At 41.3% G+C, this 15,028-nt stretch overlaps 3 protein-coding genes and 1 long non-coding RNA gene across 6 annotated transcripts; 3 read left to right on the top strand and 1 right to left on the bottom strand.

Moving 5' to 3' along the window:
• The first annotated feature begins 1,128 nt into the window (after nt 1-1,128).
• lncRNA:CR44505 (long non-coding RNA:CR44505) lies at nt 1,129-1,829 on the top strand. Its single transcript, NR_124628.1, has 2 exons — nt 1,129-1,442; nt 1,508-1,829. It is a non-coding gene; the product is annotated as a long non-coding RNA:CR44505 (long non-coding RNA).
• Nucleotides 1,830-2,346: 517 nt separating this feature from the next.
• On the top strand, nt 2,347-2,878 carry CG34198 (uncharacterized protein). Its single transcript, NM_001103909.2, has one exon. The coding sequence runs from the start codon at nt 2,425-2,427 to the stop codon at nt 2,602-2,604; it is 180 nt and encodes a 59-aa protein (NP_001097379.1). The 5' UTR covers nt 2,347-2,424; the 3' UTR covers nt 2,605-2,878.
• Nucleotides 2,879-3,932: 1,054 nt separating this feature from the next.
• Nucleotides 3,933-4,556, top strand: CG15127 (uncharacterized protein). Its single transcript, NM_145337.3, has one exon. It carries the CDS (start codon nt 4,048-4,050, stop codon nt 4,303-4,305), a length of 258 nt encoding a protein of 85 aa, NP_663310.1. The 5' UTR covers nt 3,933-4,047; the 3' UTR covers nt 4,306-4,556.
• Nucleotides 4,557-11,846: 7,290 nt separating this feature from the next.
• Nucleotides 11,847-14,706, bottom strand: Kpc2 (Kip1 ubiquitination-promoting complex subunit 2). Of its 3 annotated transcripts, NM_001274169.2 has the most exons (6): nt 14,175-14,706; nt 14,029-14,040; nt 13,474-13,963; nt 13,083-13,418; nt 12,727-13,030; nt 11,847-12,663 (listed from the first exon to the last, which is right to left on the bottom strand). In NM_001274169.2, the coding sequence occupies exons 1-6, from the start codon at nt 14,567-14,569 to the stop codon at nt 12,515-12,517; spliced, it is 1,686 nt and encodes a 561-aa protein (NP_001261098.1). In that variant the 5' UTR covers nt 14,570-14,706; the 3' UTR covers nt 11,847-12,514. The 3 variants fall into 3 exon arrangements, with proteins under 3 accessions (NP_001261098.1, NP_611439.2, NP_725921.1); NM_137595.2 differs by lacking the exon at nt 14,029-14,040; NM_166373.4 differs by lacking the exon at nt 14,175-14,706 and having other exon boundaries at nt 12,149-12,663; nt 14,029-14,161.
• Nucleotides 14,707-15,028: the final 322 nt, after the last annotated feature.

Below are 15,028 nucleotides of genomic sequence, written 5' to 3'. Positions count from 1 at the left end.
CAACTCGATTAAATTATAACAAGTGGATTTTCATGTTTTTGTGCCGCATTTATGTGTTTTTATTGTGCTAATTTTATGCCAGTCCCGCTGGCGCGGCGAACACCTCAAGAAGCAGCTCCTTTTGCTCCTCGTGCTCCTTGGGCAATTTCGGCAGAGAACTGGCACACACACACGCGTGTGTGTGTGTGTGTGTGTAGATAGGCACCTGGTGGCACCTGCAATAATACTTGGCACACATTTAGTGGCAGCATTTAGTGGCACACTGCGGTCGCAGGATCCAACGACGAAGTTCATTCTTGCGACATTTCCACTCTGGCTCTCCCGCCGCCGCCGTACTTGGCAAAGTTTTTGGCCTTCATCCTGCCGCTTGCCACTTTTTTAACAACCACCCACATGGCACGCCTACCCACCTGCCAGCTATTGCCTACCTGGTTTGGTAGCCTCGGCTCGGCTTTTGTCTTATCAAAGTTTTTGGCGCGCATGTGTTTATGCCACAAATGGCACTTTTGCGGCAGCGCATTTTATTTTTTACTGCCACTTTTCGCCATTTTGCTTTATCATTTTTATATATATTATATGTGTCTATACAGAAACAGTGCCAATAGGCTTGGTTCTGACCAAAGTTCAACCTACCATTGTTGCATTTGGACAACACTGCGTATACTCTATTTATAAACCCGAACAGTGGATTTAAATTTGTTCTAATTGAAATATTTTCATGGCTTGTAATAAGGAAACTTATTTGCCTGATTTGTAATATTTTTAATGGATTCTTTGCCTTTACTGCAGTTCTTAACTGTTGCTTTACACTGGTTAAAACAACAGTGCTCCCACTTCCCCTTTCCGGTTTTAAACAACCCTCCCAATAATAAATCTGCGTGAACCCCATTAACCCTTTAGTTATGTTCTTGGAGTCGGAGGAAAGTAACGACTCTATTAGTAGAGGAATTTAAATTGCCGCCTAGTTCGTTTTTATTATCCTCGAGGAGGGAATGGAACCTCCGGCGTAAGGTGCGCAAGCCAACTAATGACCCTGTATTTATATGACAGGGGAAAGTTTATAAATATTTATGGGGTGCTGCTGTTGCTTACTGTTGTTGCTGGCTTTCATCAAGCTAAAACTCATTTGCTTATTTTAAAATTCCGAGCAGGCGTAGTTTCATTTTTGACACCCGGCATTCGTCGCCGGTCCCCCAAAACCGATGTTCCCCATCCGTTCCTTTTTTAGGGATCTGCCGCACGTTGTTGCCATTGTCACGCACACACGTACTATATTTTTTACGCGCATATCATATTACACCCTCCAAACACACAGGGACATTCCCTTGCCTTAAAGGACCCTCCGACCAACCGACCAGCCAACCAACCAACCCCTTTCCCAACTGGGGATGCTACGGGGATCCATCGAGGTTTGGGGACCCAGTCGAAGTAAATAGAATCACGTACACTAATTATCATCGCCATTGCACGAAGGGCGCTCAAAAATATATATTTTTATTAATTTCAGCAAGGTAACGCCGCTCTAAAAGCCAACCAACCACCTTACACATACCCCATCTGCGGTGTTGGGTGAAAATTTTAATTGAGATCTCCGCTATTTGATAGCAACGAGGAACTATTCGCCCGAAATTGATGTGGCCGCTGATGCTGATGGGGCCACTCGAATGGTTGGTTTTGAATGCAAAATGCGTCGTCGGATATAGTTTTGAGTGCTCAGATAAGGTGGCATATATAATTAGCTGCCCCATTTGGCATTATGCGACATTTGTGTGTTTCAAGTTTCCCCCGATAGTTTGTGTAATGTGAGTCATTCATTTGATAAAGTCATAGGGGAATGAGAGTGCCGAACACGAGTTTAATTAAAGTGCTAATCTGACTCCAAGTAAAAGTAAATAACAAAGAATAGAGTATAAGATAAAAAATATAAAAATATAACCAAATATATAGACATCTTAGGGCTTGGAAAATGATGATGACGTTGTTTGTTGAATTGCAAGAAAAATAAACATCAGATAATACAGTATACAGCAAACCCGATAAAAATTATCAGTATATTATCAGATTTTGCATAACTTGTAAGTTACAAGAAAGGCCTTTGTTTATTTGAACAACAACGCTTGAATGCAGCGAATTCATAAATAAAATCATGTAATAAATAACCTATCGATTTTGTAGTTTTCTATCATAAAGCTGGTTAGACAACCAAGGTGGGACCCCAACGAATCGCTAGGTACTTCACACAAATCGCTGGCCACTGATAAGAGTTCCAGTTGCTTTTATCTATAGATAACACCCATAGCAGAGATTGCCGAGAGCGCGGCTATAATAGCACAATCCCAACAATATGACCAGTGCCGAACTAAACGCGTGCGGTGCAACAAGTACATTTTATAATTGAAAACAACCGGATTACAACCAATCGAAATGGACCACAGAACTCGCGTTGTGGAGGTGGTGCAAGTGCCACCCCAACCCTCGACCACGGTGATCGTGCAACCTCCTCCGCCGCCGCCTCCTCCCAAGGATAACAGTTGCTGTTGTTGTCCTTGCTGCCCCTGTTGCTGTCAGTGTGGCGAATGCTGTTGCTGCTGCACCATCATGTGAAAGACGAAGGTGCCCGCAGGCAAAGGACCTCAGAACCCCTAATTCGTTACGTTAAATTAACTTTCTATGTCTATGGAGGCCGCAAACAATTCACACAGTTTTTTCGTGCAATAAAATTTTACGATTCGTTATAAATAACTCTGTGTAGGGCTCACACTGTGGTTGCCATTTTTTTTGTGGCGAAGGGAACACGCTTGGTAACATATTGTCTTACATAAATCCCAATGCGAAAGTACCACAATATAATAAAAAGCCAAATTTAATAACATCCCACAAAAATTTGTAGTTTTATGATGCGCGAGCAGGGGGACAATCCTTTTTGGCTGCTGGAAATGCTCACCACATCATTTCAAAGTTAGTTCACATTCCGAGTTATTATTTATATGTTTCTCAATTTGCCAATAAAAGCGGAAAATGTGTCAAGAGTGCTGCCAACTCCGGTTCCAGGCCCATGCTGCTCTCATTTGATAAAGGATTTTATGACTCTTGGCTCTTGAATTGCAACCGCAGCGTCGGAGCTCTCGCCCCAAATATTTTGACGAGGGTCCCCAAAGTGGGACATTATGTGGGCGGGAGTCGGACAACGAATGCGAGTGCCTTTTTCCAAAGTTAGTAGTCTGCTCATTTAACATAATTTCTGACTCGCAATGCTTCTTTGCCAAACGTTTATCTAAAGCCCAAACCTTATTACTCATACGCACTGTGATAATTCAGACGGAAAACCGTGGTATTGATATCGAAGTGAACAGGCTGAAAAAATCCCATAGTTTAACAGAGTAGGAAAATTTAACACTTTTAACCTGTTTTCCAAGTTTAATATAAAATACTTGAGATACTTGGGCTAACATGTAATCTTAATAAAAATGGAAATACCAGTACTGCCTTTTTTAGAAAGCGGTTGGGGCCAAGTTTAGAAACAGCAAGTGGTGTAAATCGCTTGAACGAATTTTTAAAATCCAAAATAGTCAATTTGCTGCATTGGTTATTGTTAGTTACGATTGATATTTTTTTTATTGATTTTTTACATTATATATTTATTTATTTAGCTTGAAAGAAATTAATAATGGGGTACAAATTTGGTAAGTTTGAGCCAATGTTTATCTACACATAATATTTAGAATATTTATCTGAGCGACGTTTTTAAAAAAAATTGGGTGTGTTTTCCAATGAATATTCAAATGTGTTCCACTGTACCTGTAGTTTTTCTATGTTATTTGCGTGTACACAAATTCGTAATCAGGGCAGGGCATTGATCAAATGCCTACCGGCTTTAGATAATAATGAGTAAGATATTTCCACCAAACCGCCAACCATTTGTGTTCGATGTTTCAGTTAAAGGCGTGTTACCGAACGGGGCTCACTTAGTCGAGCAGTTTAGGCCAGTTACTAGTTATCAACTAGGAGTTTCCGTCATTAAATTAGTAAAAAAGTAAAACAAGGAGAATGTACAACGCAGGCTACCAGGTGGACGTGATCGATCCCTACTATCAGCCGCCCGTGGAGGTGGTGAATGTTATTGGACCCCCGCCCCCCGTAGAGGTGATAATGCCCTCGCCCGTTTACAACCAGCCGGTGGTTGTGGTGGAGCAACCCAGCTACAATCAGCCAGGACCCCCCCAAGGACCCAGTGACGCCGAGTGCTGCATGCTGCTAGGAGCCTGTTGTGTCATGGAGGAGTGTGGCCTGTGTGTCATCATGTAGATTGTGTTGTTGTCAAATGATTGCTATAAGAACTATGTAAACTAAACGCTAAATATATAGACTGAAACTAAGGATGACTAATCGGAGTGATGATTCAAAGTTTGCATTCAAAGCAAAGTTTTAAAAGCATATCAATTTAATATACGATGCATTAATGGAAAGTCGAACAAGTTGGTTTTAAGTGCTGAACCTTATTTTGATATGGTAATACAAAGTGCTTTTGTTAACAATAAATGTTTTATTTCAATTTCACATTCCCTTAACAACACAATTTTGATATCACGCAGACAGATAGTTTCGATAAATCATTAACATCATAAAATCCATTGTCTGCTGATAACAGCCCTTTGATTTTTTAAACTACCGACCTTGTAGCGCCTTTTTTGATAAAACTGCTTGGTGAAATGTTTTCTTGAAAGTTAACCACCCTTCTTGCTAATACTCAAACATAAATATAAACAAGCATAGATTTTTATTTCCTCTATCTTCAACAAGGAAACGTATAGATAGGCTTTTAAGCAAGCGAGGTATCTTTTCCAGCAGAATGCTAACCACATTTTTTTGTTGCCAGCTGTCAAAGAAAATTCAGTGTCTACGTGTGGACACATTCATCCCCTTCTTCAGAGGGATACGCCCAGGCCCATTTTCTTGGGTTTCCTTTTAATAAATATAAAGCGTTAATTTGCTGCATAATTGCGCCATGCCACACCCAGGACTACGTAGATGGGACAGAGAAAGGACGGACCCTTCCATCGCATGGCAGTTAAGTAGCGCAGCCTCGTGCTCCATCAGAACACAACGCATCAGAAAACTTGGGCCAACATGGTCTATACCCCATCGTGGCTCCCTTTTTCATGTCTTCAATGACAGTTATTTCATTTTTCTTGTTGATGTCTCTCCCTGCACTCATTAAATCAAGTTAAAAAGGCATATAGCACGCAGTTGCTGCCGATGTTGCTTGTTGCCGTTGCCATTGCCGTTTCCGTTGTAAGCCAAGCTGTTGAGTTGTTCTGGCCCCAACACTCTGTTGTTCTTGTGGCTGTCTTGGCGCAGTAAACAACAAACAGCAAACAGCAAACAGCAAACGACAAACGACGACAACAAACAGCCAGGAACCGACGACAACGAATTTTCAAATAACATCTCACAGAACTCCAGAAAGGAAACAATAAAGCCGATGCGAAGAAAGCGAAACTCCTCCAGTCATTTGTGACTCGACTCGACTCGACTTTACTTTAATTATAATAACTTGGCAGCAGCATCGTCGTGTTTTTTGACATCATGGCTGACTTTAATGGCTCCACCGCAAATGGGGAAAACCGAAAAACACCTGACAAACAGCTACTTTCGGTATCCTGAAAATGGAGTTACGGCTCACATTCACCTCGAATATTGCTAAATGGTTCAAAAAATAGCTGCAGCTACTAAAAGTAATTTGGTGTCTGGAAAGATGGCTTTTCGTGAATGTTTCCCTCGGGAAACGGCTGAGTCACCTGTCTGATATGAACTCTTTATAAACTTACATGGTTGAGATAACAAAGAAAGCTTGAAGAAAGGGGTTGATGCTGAGCGTCAACTTACTCTGCCAATTTTTGGTAGATATATCTTGAAAATGTAAAAGATTTATTGTACCCATGACACACACTTGTAATATCTTTGGTTAATAGATTACATGTTTTTAAGTAAAACACGTAGATTAGTTTTTTCTTTTTTAGAGCAGCATTTAAGTATATTCAAGGTTTTCTAATGAAGTCATGCACTTACAGCTTATATAGAAACTATTTTGATTGATTGCCCCCAACCGATTCCATATATATTTGCCCGACTTTTCAAAGCCTCTTAGAGTCAACCCTCGAGATGTGTTGCAAAAAAAGCATTGTAATCATAGAGTACAACTGGCCAACTAATGCATAATTCGTGTTTGTTGGGCACTGAGCAGCAAACCTAGTCACACACCCACCCACCCAGAATTACATCCACCCATGGCGCCAATTTTCTACCCAACCAAAATGAGGGTAGGTATGGTATATCTTCTACTTATAGTTGAGCTTGTTGCATTTCTTGCAAGTAATTTTGTTATGAGTTTTTACTGCTGCGGGGCGGTAATCCTTATAAATGAAGCAGCAAATTTGATGCTGCATGCAACGTGTCCTCGAAGGATGGCCATCTAGTTGATTCCCCTCTATTTACCACAGTTAGTTGACTTAATGCATTCGCCTTCGTCTCGCGCTAATACGCGTTAATATCCTCTGAGCTATGAAATTTCGCTCATTTGTCAGGATTTAGGGCAAGGAGGCTGGACACGGGAAATTGCAATTGTATTTCATTGTGCTCTTGTTGCCGTTGGCTTTTGGCAATGATGATTTATTGGGGAGGCACGTGAGTCCGCAGCAGGGGGAGGTGGCAAAGGAAGACTGGGCGTTTTGTTGGCCTCTGCCTCATTAATTTCTACCTAACTGGCTCATTAAAAATTAATCCGTCATGGGACCCCGCCGTATCGATGGCTCTGTGGGAGCCCATCTTCTAAGCGTCAGATCGGCTTAAAAAGCCTAGCCTAGCTAAGCTCTTCTTTAAAAACAATCTGCAAGTGATGGGCGGTAGCACTTGTTATACGGAGGATAAACGGTTTCAACAGCGACTTACACATATGGTGCTTAATCAGACGCTTTTAATTACGTAACATACTTAAGTGGATTTAGAAAGGGAATATCGTTGAATTTTCTATAAATATACATCTTATAGAATAATTTTGAATTAAAAATCAAAAAATATTGTATACCTTTAGACGCATTTATAGAAGATTTCGAATATGGTTTGACAGCTGAATTTCCATATTGCAAATCTCATTTAAATTTATATAGGGAACTTAATTAGAGAATGCATCTGCGTGCTCTCCTTTTAGTTTCCTGAATATATTCCAAATGTTTATTAAAACCAAAGGTCATGACTGGGTGATTTAAGCGCTTGCAATGATATATTGTCGTCAACAAAACAAGCCACTGTACCATTTGCAAAATGCACGTAGAAGGTCAGAGGGTACACCTTTCACATCTGGTGCCAACCGAAAAACCATTTCATCTAAAATGAATACTTTGTAAAATGGAAAGCTGCTGAATGTCGGCATTTAGCCACGCATTAAGACACTCAACCCAGTTGCATTTTAGCTGTTTGTTTCCCGTGTCCTTTGTGCCGAATGGGCGGCAGTGGTGGGTGGTAGAGCTGGGCACACTGACCCGCCAAGTACCGTTCGACTCCTGACTGCCAGGCCGTCTCGCTCGCTCTCGTTCGTTTTGCATCGTGTCAAGTGCAAAATGTGCAATGCAGGAGACAAAGCAACCGCATGCTCCTGCACTCCACCGCTCGCACGCTCACTGTTCGGCGCTCTGAAATAACGGCACTCGCATTGTGTCAGGCGAAATAACGGTAAAGGAGCAAGGGAAAAGCACAACACGAACAATAACTTCTGTGTGACACATTTGGCAATGCGTTTTTAAACTGGCGAAAACAAAACGAATGTGGCAGCCGCAAAACAGAATAGAACACAGTGGAAAAGTCAGCGGCAAGTGGGTTTTTAGTTTTTACCATTTTCCAACGTCCTTTTTTTCTTCTTTTTTTTGAGTTTTTGAGGTTTTCTTGTCCTCGGCACTGAATTGCACTTAAAGTCAGCGCCAGTTAAAAAACTTTCCGTAAAAACTAAAATAAGAAGAGGATGCCAGAGGAAACTATTGCATAGAGTGCGAAAGAAACAATTGAAAACTTTATTGCTTTTGCCTTTTTCACTTTTCCACTTAGTGTTCGCAAGTATGTTGCGTCACACGGAAAAGTCGTTGACAAAAACCAGAATGTGATCAGCTGTTTAGGCGAAAGGGAGACCATGCTATAGTTTTTAGGAACTGGTCAGAAAGGGAAAAAAGAATCTGGAAAGTTTGGGTGCTTTTTATTAATTTTATAACTGTGCCGTCCGGAAGCGGAAGAAGAGAAAAAGAACTTTGGCTGCTGCAGAGGAAAATGGGCGGGAAAACTCTCAGCAGCTGCGGTCAACTGGGGGCTACCCACTAATTGGCCTTGTGAAAATATTTGCTACGCTTATGAAAACAGTTGACCCCCGGCTGCCCACGACCCTTGAAACTGAAATGACACCCACAAAGGACGAGGGCCCAAAAGCAGTTACACTCACACATGTGCATAAATATGAGGCTAACACACACCAGCATATGCGGTGGGTTTATGCAGGGCAATTTCATGAATAAGAAGGCAAGCACGCGTTATTGTCGAGTTCATCTACAAGCTTCTAGAATTATGCTACAAAATATATAAATTCCACAATATGAATTAAAACCTAAGTTGGTTGAAATGATTACCGCTGCATAGGTATCTAAACTTTTACAAAATAGGTCAGTATCCTTGTAATAATTATAGCTAGTTGAAATTAATGCAAACATTTCTAACAGTATAAGTCTTGAAAGTGAGTTGACAGTAAACACTACCTATTCCTTCGGAATTCCCCCATTCAAAAATCCCTGTATGTCCTTTGACATTTCGAGTTGCGCATGAACATAATTAGAGTCTCGTCCATTTGGCCACCCGCAAACACACACTCACGCAAAACAGCTCGTGTGTAAGCCAGTCCAATCACAGACACATGCCGGCCCAGCCGCAGGACCCTGCCACGCCCCAACCCGACGCAACCCGTCGACCTCCGCCCACCGGGCAACACCACAATTTTTGTCAACTGAACTAATTAATTAATTGTGGGCGGCCAGTGTGGCCTTTCTCTAGTCGAGACCGAAGCGAAACGCACCGACCCACCACCCACTTGCTAACTGACCGGCAACTAATTTTTATATTTATGAGGCCGGGGGACTTTGGCCTACTGCGTCATAAACTGCGGCGCTTTGTTTACTATTGTTGCTGTTTGGTATGCATGTGTGTGTGCGTGTGTCTGTGCTCTATGTGCGTCCCGCAATCCGCAACAACCGACGGCAGCACCCACTTCCAACCATTTGGAGGACATTTTATCCTTGCCGCAGACTCCATGCCGTTTGCCCAACATAAACTTGCATGTTCCAATTTTTAGTATCTTTGTGTGATTTCATGCGTTAAAGCAGAATTTTTATTTGCTACCCGTAAAGACAAACAATTCCAGGACACATATAGGACATACAGGATATGGGATATGGAGGGGAGAGGGATTTGGACTGGGCCATTTCGTTTAATTTTCATGTCGCGTTGAAAGTTTTATACAAGTATTTATGGCATATAAATGAAATATTTGCGACAAGGGTCGAAATTGGGCAATGTTTGCTAATGAAGGAGAGTTCGATTTGCTTTTAAATGGTTAATTGGTCTGAGGTTTTCTTGATGAAGGAGGGATTTTCCCTCGTCGGACGGACAGATGCGATGTTGAATACTAAATCGTTCCATTATCAGATTGGTTGCAAATGGGACTGTGTAATTAAAAAGATTCTTCATAAAGTTTACTACTTTTAGGCACATTGTTTATCTTCTGATTATACATTAAATTCATATATGTATTTAAAGGTTTTATTTATTTCATTAAATTTTGTTGTAGTATTAATGCTTGTTGAAATAGGATATTGTGCAGATTATCTACTCATTTATTTCCTGCATTTATGTATACAATACAAATAATTTTGCCCTTCGGCTCTGACAAAATGTCACGTCTTTTGTTTTGTACCAATTTCAATATTTCATTATACACATTCGATTTTGGATGCTGATGAGGTCGTGCTGCTATTAATGCATATTAAATGCAATTTTTTAAGAGGGCCATTCGATGAAGTTATTCGGCTGGCTGCCTTTAATGGCAAATATAAACATGGAAAGCTCGCGAAAAACGCATGCGACAGGAATTTTAAATCATTGAATGCGAAATGACAAAACATTTTCATTTTCATACAAATTGCGGAATTTGGCAGGATGTCTTTCCTATTCCCATCGCCAATCCGATTCCAGCATTGTTTCGCATTTGGGTGGGTGGATGGTGTGATATCGTCAATATAAAGCTGTTCATAAATTTGCGGCGCCTGCAAATATGCAGCGGAAATTGCCAAAGCCACACGACTCTTCAATAACACACACCCATTCTATCCTCGGAAAACTCCAGATGGAGCTGGGATGTTTTTTTTATAGGCAACTCGGGGCAGGGGCATTTTGCTGCGGGGGAGGATTAGCTGGGCGATGTTCATCGCTCGTCGTCCTTGTCAATGCATTTCGTCTTTTGATAAAAGATAATATCAAAAACTCATTTGGCCTGGCCACTTTTAGGAGCAATCACCAAACGTGCACCCGAAAAAAATGGAGCATCTATATTCGATCGAAGTTTTAAAATATAACTTTAAGCCCATGGGTATTGCATGCCAAATACTTTAAGAACTTCTGCCAAGCCTACATTGCTATCATATAAATAAATAAATATAATTACGTACCAGTTTTATTATTCGCTTAATTTTGAATCCTGTAGGAAACTGTACTATGTTTTCTTCGGTATAATGTATTTTTCTCAGTGCATTAACAGAGACCGCTTTGCAGGGGTCCAGATGATTTATTATAGTCTATTTCCATCCTTGCCCGCTGCATGCGTCATCAATTTTTAGAGATAGATTTGCATGGCAATCGCCAAGGGCCATTAGGCGAAGCTTGCAGATACTTTGTACGCATCCGCTGGGTTTTGCTTTTGTTGCAGATGCAACATGCAACCGCAAACATTTAATAAAAACACGAGCTGACCATAAATAATTTGCTCTTTGCCCACATTTATATCCTAAACAACCAAAAATATTGCGCGCAAATATTAATTAAAAGTCACCAGATAGGAAAAGTTTATTCATGGATACACAACCACTGCAACAACCACTTAATAAACGCGCTTAACATAAATTAAAATGTATCCAACTATTTTCCCCGTCCAGGCTGAATACAATTAATTATATGTGGAAAAAAGAATGCAACAATTGAATAGAATAGTTTTGGTTCACTGTTTTTGTTTACTCTCATGTTTGCAGCTGGAATAATGAAATGAAAAATGTGCGGCCGCATGGAAAATTAATTGTAATTGTACATTAAAAGAGCAATAGCAAAATAATTCAGCAAAGATCCAAATTGCTCTGCCAACAAAGCAATTCCATTTGTACAAATTACTAGAAAGAGTAATGGAAAATGTTTAGCTTTACATATGCTCTAAATTACGAATGAGTACACACCAACTTATCACTGATGATTCATTTTGTTTAAAAGTGTCTGTAAATGTTACTCATCCGCCGTGGTGAACTCAAAGGAGCTTGAGTCATGCGTAGTCAACTTATCTATTTGCTATAAACACAAAGAATCCCCCAATTTTGGGAACTACTGGTTTACTGTTGACTTAAGAAGAAGTCCGACAATAAACACAAAATAACTATTCGCTACACGAGGACGACCGTCATTGAAAACTTTATCCAATCTTACAAACTATATAAAAAGTTACATCTTACACCTTAGTACCGACATAATCTGGATATAAAAGAAACATTAATTCTTTTGTTTTGTATCAAAAACTAATTGATTTATTTGCATTTTGTTAAAACTATGCAAATTTGAATATTTGGTTTACAAAATAATACTTTGAGTTCAAGTTGATGGTTTAAACAACCTGGGATTACAACGCACTTAAATCACCACACGTACGAGCGCTTATAAACTGATGGGTTGTTTCTGTGGGATGCAGTATGTGACATTTTCTAAATGTAGTGCGAGATTCGGCTGAAGATGAGCTAGCAAACTAGATGAATAGAGTAATTATTGTTTAACCTAATACAATTGTAGGATGAAGGCCTGACTAGATATAGATACATTTTATATTTATATATATATATATATATATATATATATGTATGTATGTATATATATGTGTATGTATGTATATATATGTATATGTATGTATAAAATGCAATTCGTACTGATCGGTAAGCGTTTGTAGAGTGCAGCCGCGTGCTCTTGGCGAAGCGATTGCATCTTTTGGCTTTGTGCAGTTTACTTTCATGGTTTTTGGCTACAAAAATACTCTTTACATACGGGCACATACACAATGTATAATTAGAGCCCCAAAATGGACCAAGCTACAGCCATGCACTTCGGGTGTGTGATTGTGTATGTATATGTATAAATATAATTTGGTTAATCTCATAGTAAAGCCACTTAGCGGCATCTTTCACCAGCGGTTCGTATAGAACTGATTGATGCCAAGCACATGCTTCTCCTCATGGTACTTTTGAAGGATATGTGTGATGACCGAGGTTGTGTCGTTGTCGCCACGCCACACGCGTATCGCATGTTCGTTTTCCAGGATGCCCAGAAATGCTGTAAACGTATGTGCAATTAGTTTCGATTTCAACTGTTGCTATCTTAATTAGATGGACATACCCAAAAAAGTCTTTGGATTGCTTAGGGTCATCTGGACTTGTGGCATTTCCAGGATCACCTTTAGGATGGGCGAATCGGGCGCCAAGCCTTCACGCAGTTCAATAACGCTACCCGATCGATTGTCGCACAACCATTCGCACGCGGACGCCTTGTTGTTGCCAGTTTTCTTCAGTGCCGCGAGCACTGCCGTCTCCTCGAAGCCCATTTCTGTAAGCGATTCCACAATCTCATCGCTGGGAGGGGAATCCCGGTGGCTGTAGATTCGTACAATCTCAATCAAGGCAGCAGTGTTTTCAATGGTTTCCTTTAAAAGAAAACGGTTGTCATTAAAAAGCGATAATCTAATTCCTACTTACATTATTGGTGACAATCGTGGAGGGTGAGATGGAAGATAGACTGTGCTGCATATTCATGCCCGGCGGTTCCTGTGGATTTTCCTCGTTTTGGTTCTGTATTAGCCACTCCATCGTGGTCGAGTAAATGCCATTGTGTGCTTTTAAGGCAAATGCGGCTAGCTCCCGCTTGAAGCCCATGTCCACGAGGCATTGCAGCGTATCCGCTTGCTGATTTCGGCGATTGATCAAACGTTGCTTTAGCATAGCTATCAGGCGTGGAGCATAAGGGCCAGCTCCTATAACCGCCGCAGAAGCTTGAGCCAAAGAGATCAACACCTTTCGCACATCGTATTGGATCTGGAAACGGAATAGGATTAGAATAATCAAAGGAGTAGCCAAGAATTGTACTCACATTCGACTGCTGAAAGATTTCATTAATATCGATGGTGGGCAGCTGGTTGCAATTGACGGGCACGTATCGGGTGGCGCTCTCCACCAGCTGCTCATTTGGGCCAGGAACCTCACGTATCCGTGAAACAGTCTGCGGCAGAGTATTGCGTCGTGGGGAGAGTATGAAAGTCTCATTGTTGCGAACTTTTAGCTGGGCCAGCGTGTCGCCCTCGTTAAGCTCGCCGCCGAAGTATTCCGCCCGATAGAGACGGTATCGCGGATTAAGATGCCGCACATCTGGGGCAAATAGCTGGATGGAGTCGGGATCGTCGCTCAGTTCCAGAATCACCTCACTCTTCAGCTCGTTTAGGCGCTTATTAACGTCCGTTTTGAAGATAAGAACCCGAGAGCTGGGGCAGATTACCCGCACCAGGATAGATTCACCTGGCCTGCTGGCATCGTCTGCCTCGCCAGAAGTAGAGCTACCTGGGCGATTTGTATGGGCTGATTTCCTAAGTGGATTCCGTTAAGAATGGACTTAATTAAAAGATTAGCATAATACCTAAGCATTACTAACCTGAGAAACAAACTGCGCAGTTTTTGCATAGTTTGTTTTAGTTGGATGGGTAGTGACAAACCAACGGAGAATTTCGAAAGACAAATATTTGTTTCGGGTGAGCACTTTGAAAAACATAAGCATATTCGTTCGGTTTGATAACTTACGCATTAGCCTGCTGTTGGTGAGTGGGCGTGGGCGAGTCCTGTGGCACCACCTTCTGATGCTCAGCACGTTCCTCTCGTCGCTGCAGCTGTAGCTCAAGGTGAATGCGACGTCGGCGAGCGGGCGATGGAGTCCTTAGGACGCAACTGCCCCCGCCCACAAGGGGCCGCGAATTGGAAGCGGATATCCCGCCATCCGTCTGCGTTTCAGATTCCGCCGTGTGGACATTCAACGAGGATCCGCTCAGGCTCTCCGCATCGCTGGCGTCTGTCCGCTGGCTGTGGCTATGACTGCTGCTCCGAGGGCTTTCGTCAGCCGGAGAACCACCGCTGCGCTTGCTACGCGCCAACCACTTGGCCCGTTTCTCGTTGAACTTCTCCCGCATCCAGGGTATCATCTTGGGTCTGCAGCTAGGTGTTTGTTACATTTTGCGGCACTTTTCGATGGCTATTTTGCATATTTCTCGCAAGTAAACAGAATCGATGCGTTATTGCAAAAAAAAAAAAAACGATTTTTATTTTTGTAAAGTCGATAGCAAGCAGCTGTTTGATGGTGCTGCCAGATAGGCCATATCCATGGGGAATACCCCTAATCTTTATAACGGCTATTTTGACATGAAAAACTATTTTAAAATATGTTATGTGGCTGAACTTTATAAATATATCGTGATATGTACATATATGAAGAAAACTATGTTATTCCTTATCGTTAGCCAATAACAATAACAGGAAAACATTGGGGTTAAATACTTTTGTTACTTTACTGCAATAAATAGTAGTTACCCGAATATAGTAATAGAATTAAAGAATTCATTTTCCAAAAACTATTAGTAATACAATCTAAGTGTCTTAATGGT

This window comes from Drosophila melanogaster, chromosome 2R, assembly GCF_000001215.4.
Source record: "Drosophila melanogaster chromosome 2R".
Lineage (NCBI taxonomy): Eukaryota > Metazoa > Arthropoda > Insecta > Diptera > Drosophilidae > Drosophila > Drosophila melanogaster.
Note: the sequence above shows the minus strand (reverse complement) of the source record. Positions and strands in the feature narration are given on the sequence as shown.

What these genes read in the sequence shown, in the direction of transcription:
- CG34198 (NM_001103909.2), top strand. Translation starts at nt 2,425, where the DNA reads ATGGACCACAGAACTCGCGTTGTGGAGGTGGTGCAAGTGCCACCCCAA.
- CG15127 (NM_145337.3), top strand. Translation starts at nt 4,048, where the DNA reads ATGTACAACGCAGGCTACCAGGTGGACGTGATCGATCCCTACTATCAG.
- Kpc2 (NM_001274169.2), bottom strand. Translation starts at nt 14,569, where the DNA reads ATGATACCCTGGATGCGGGAGAAGTTCAACGAGAAACGGGCCAAGTGG. An exon ending in CCACGATTGTCACCAATAAT is followed by an intron (nt 13,031 to 13,082) that starts GTAAGTAGGAAT and finishes TTTCTTTTAAAG; the next exon opens with GAAACCATTGAAAACACTGC. An exon ending in CAATCCAAAGACTTTTTTGG is followed by an intron (nt 12,664 to 12,726) that starts GTATGTCCATCT and finishes ATACGTTTACAG; the next exon opens with CATTTCTGGGCATCCTGGAA.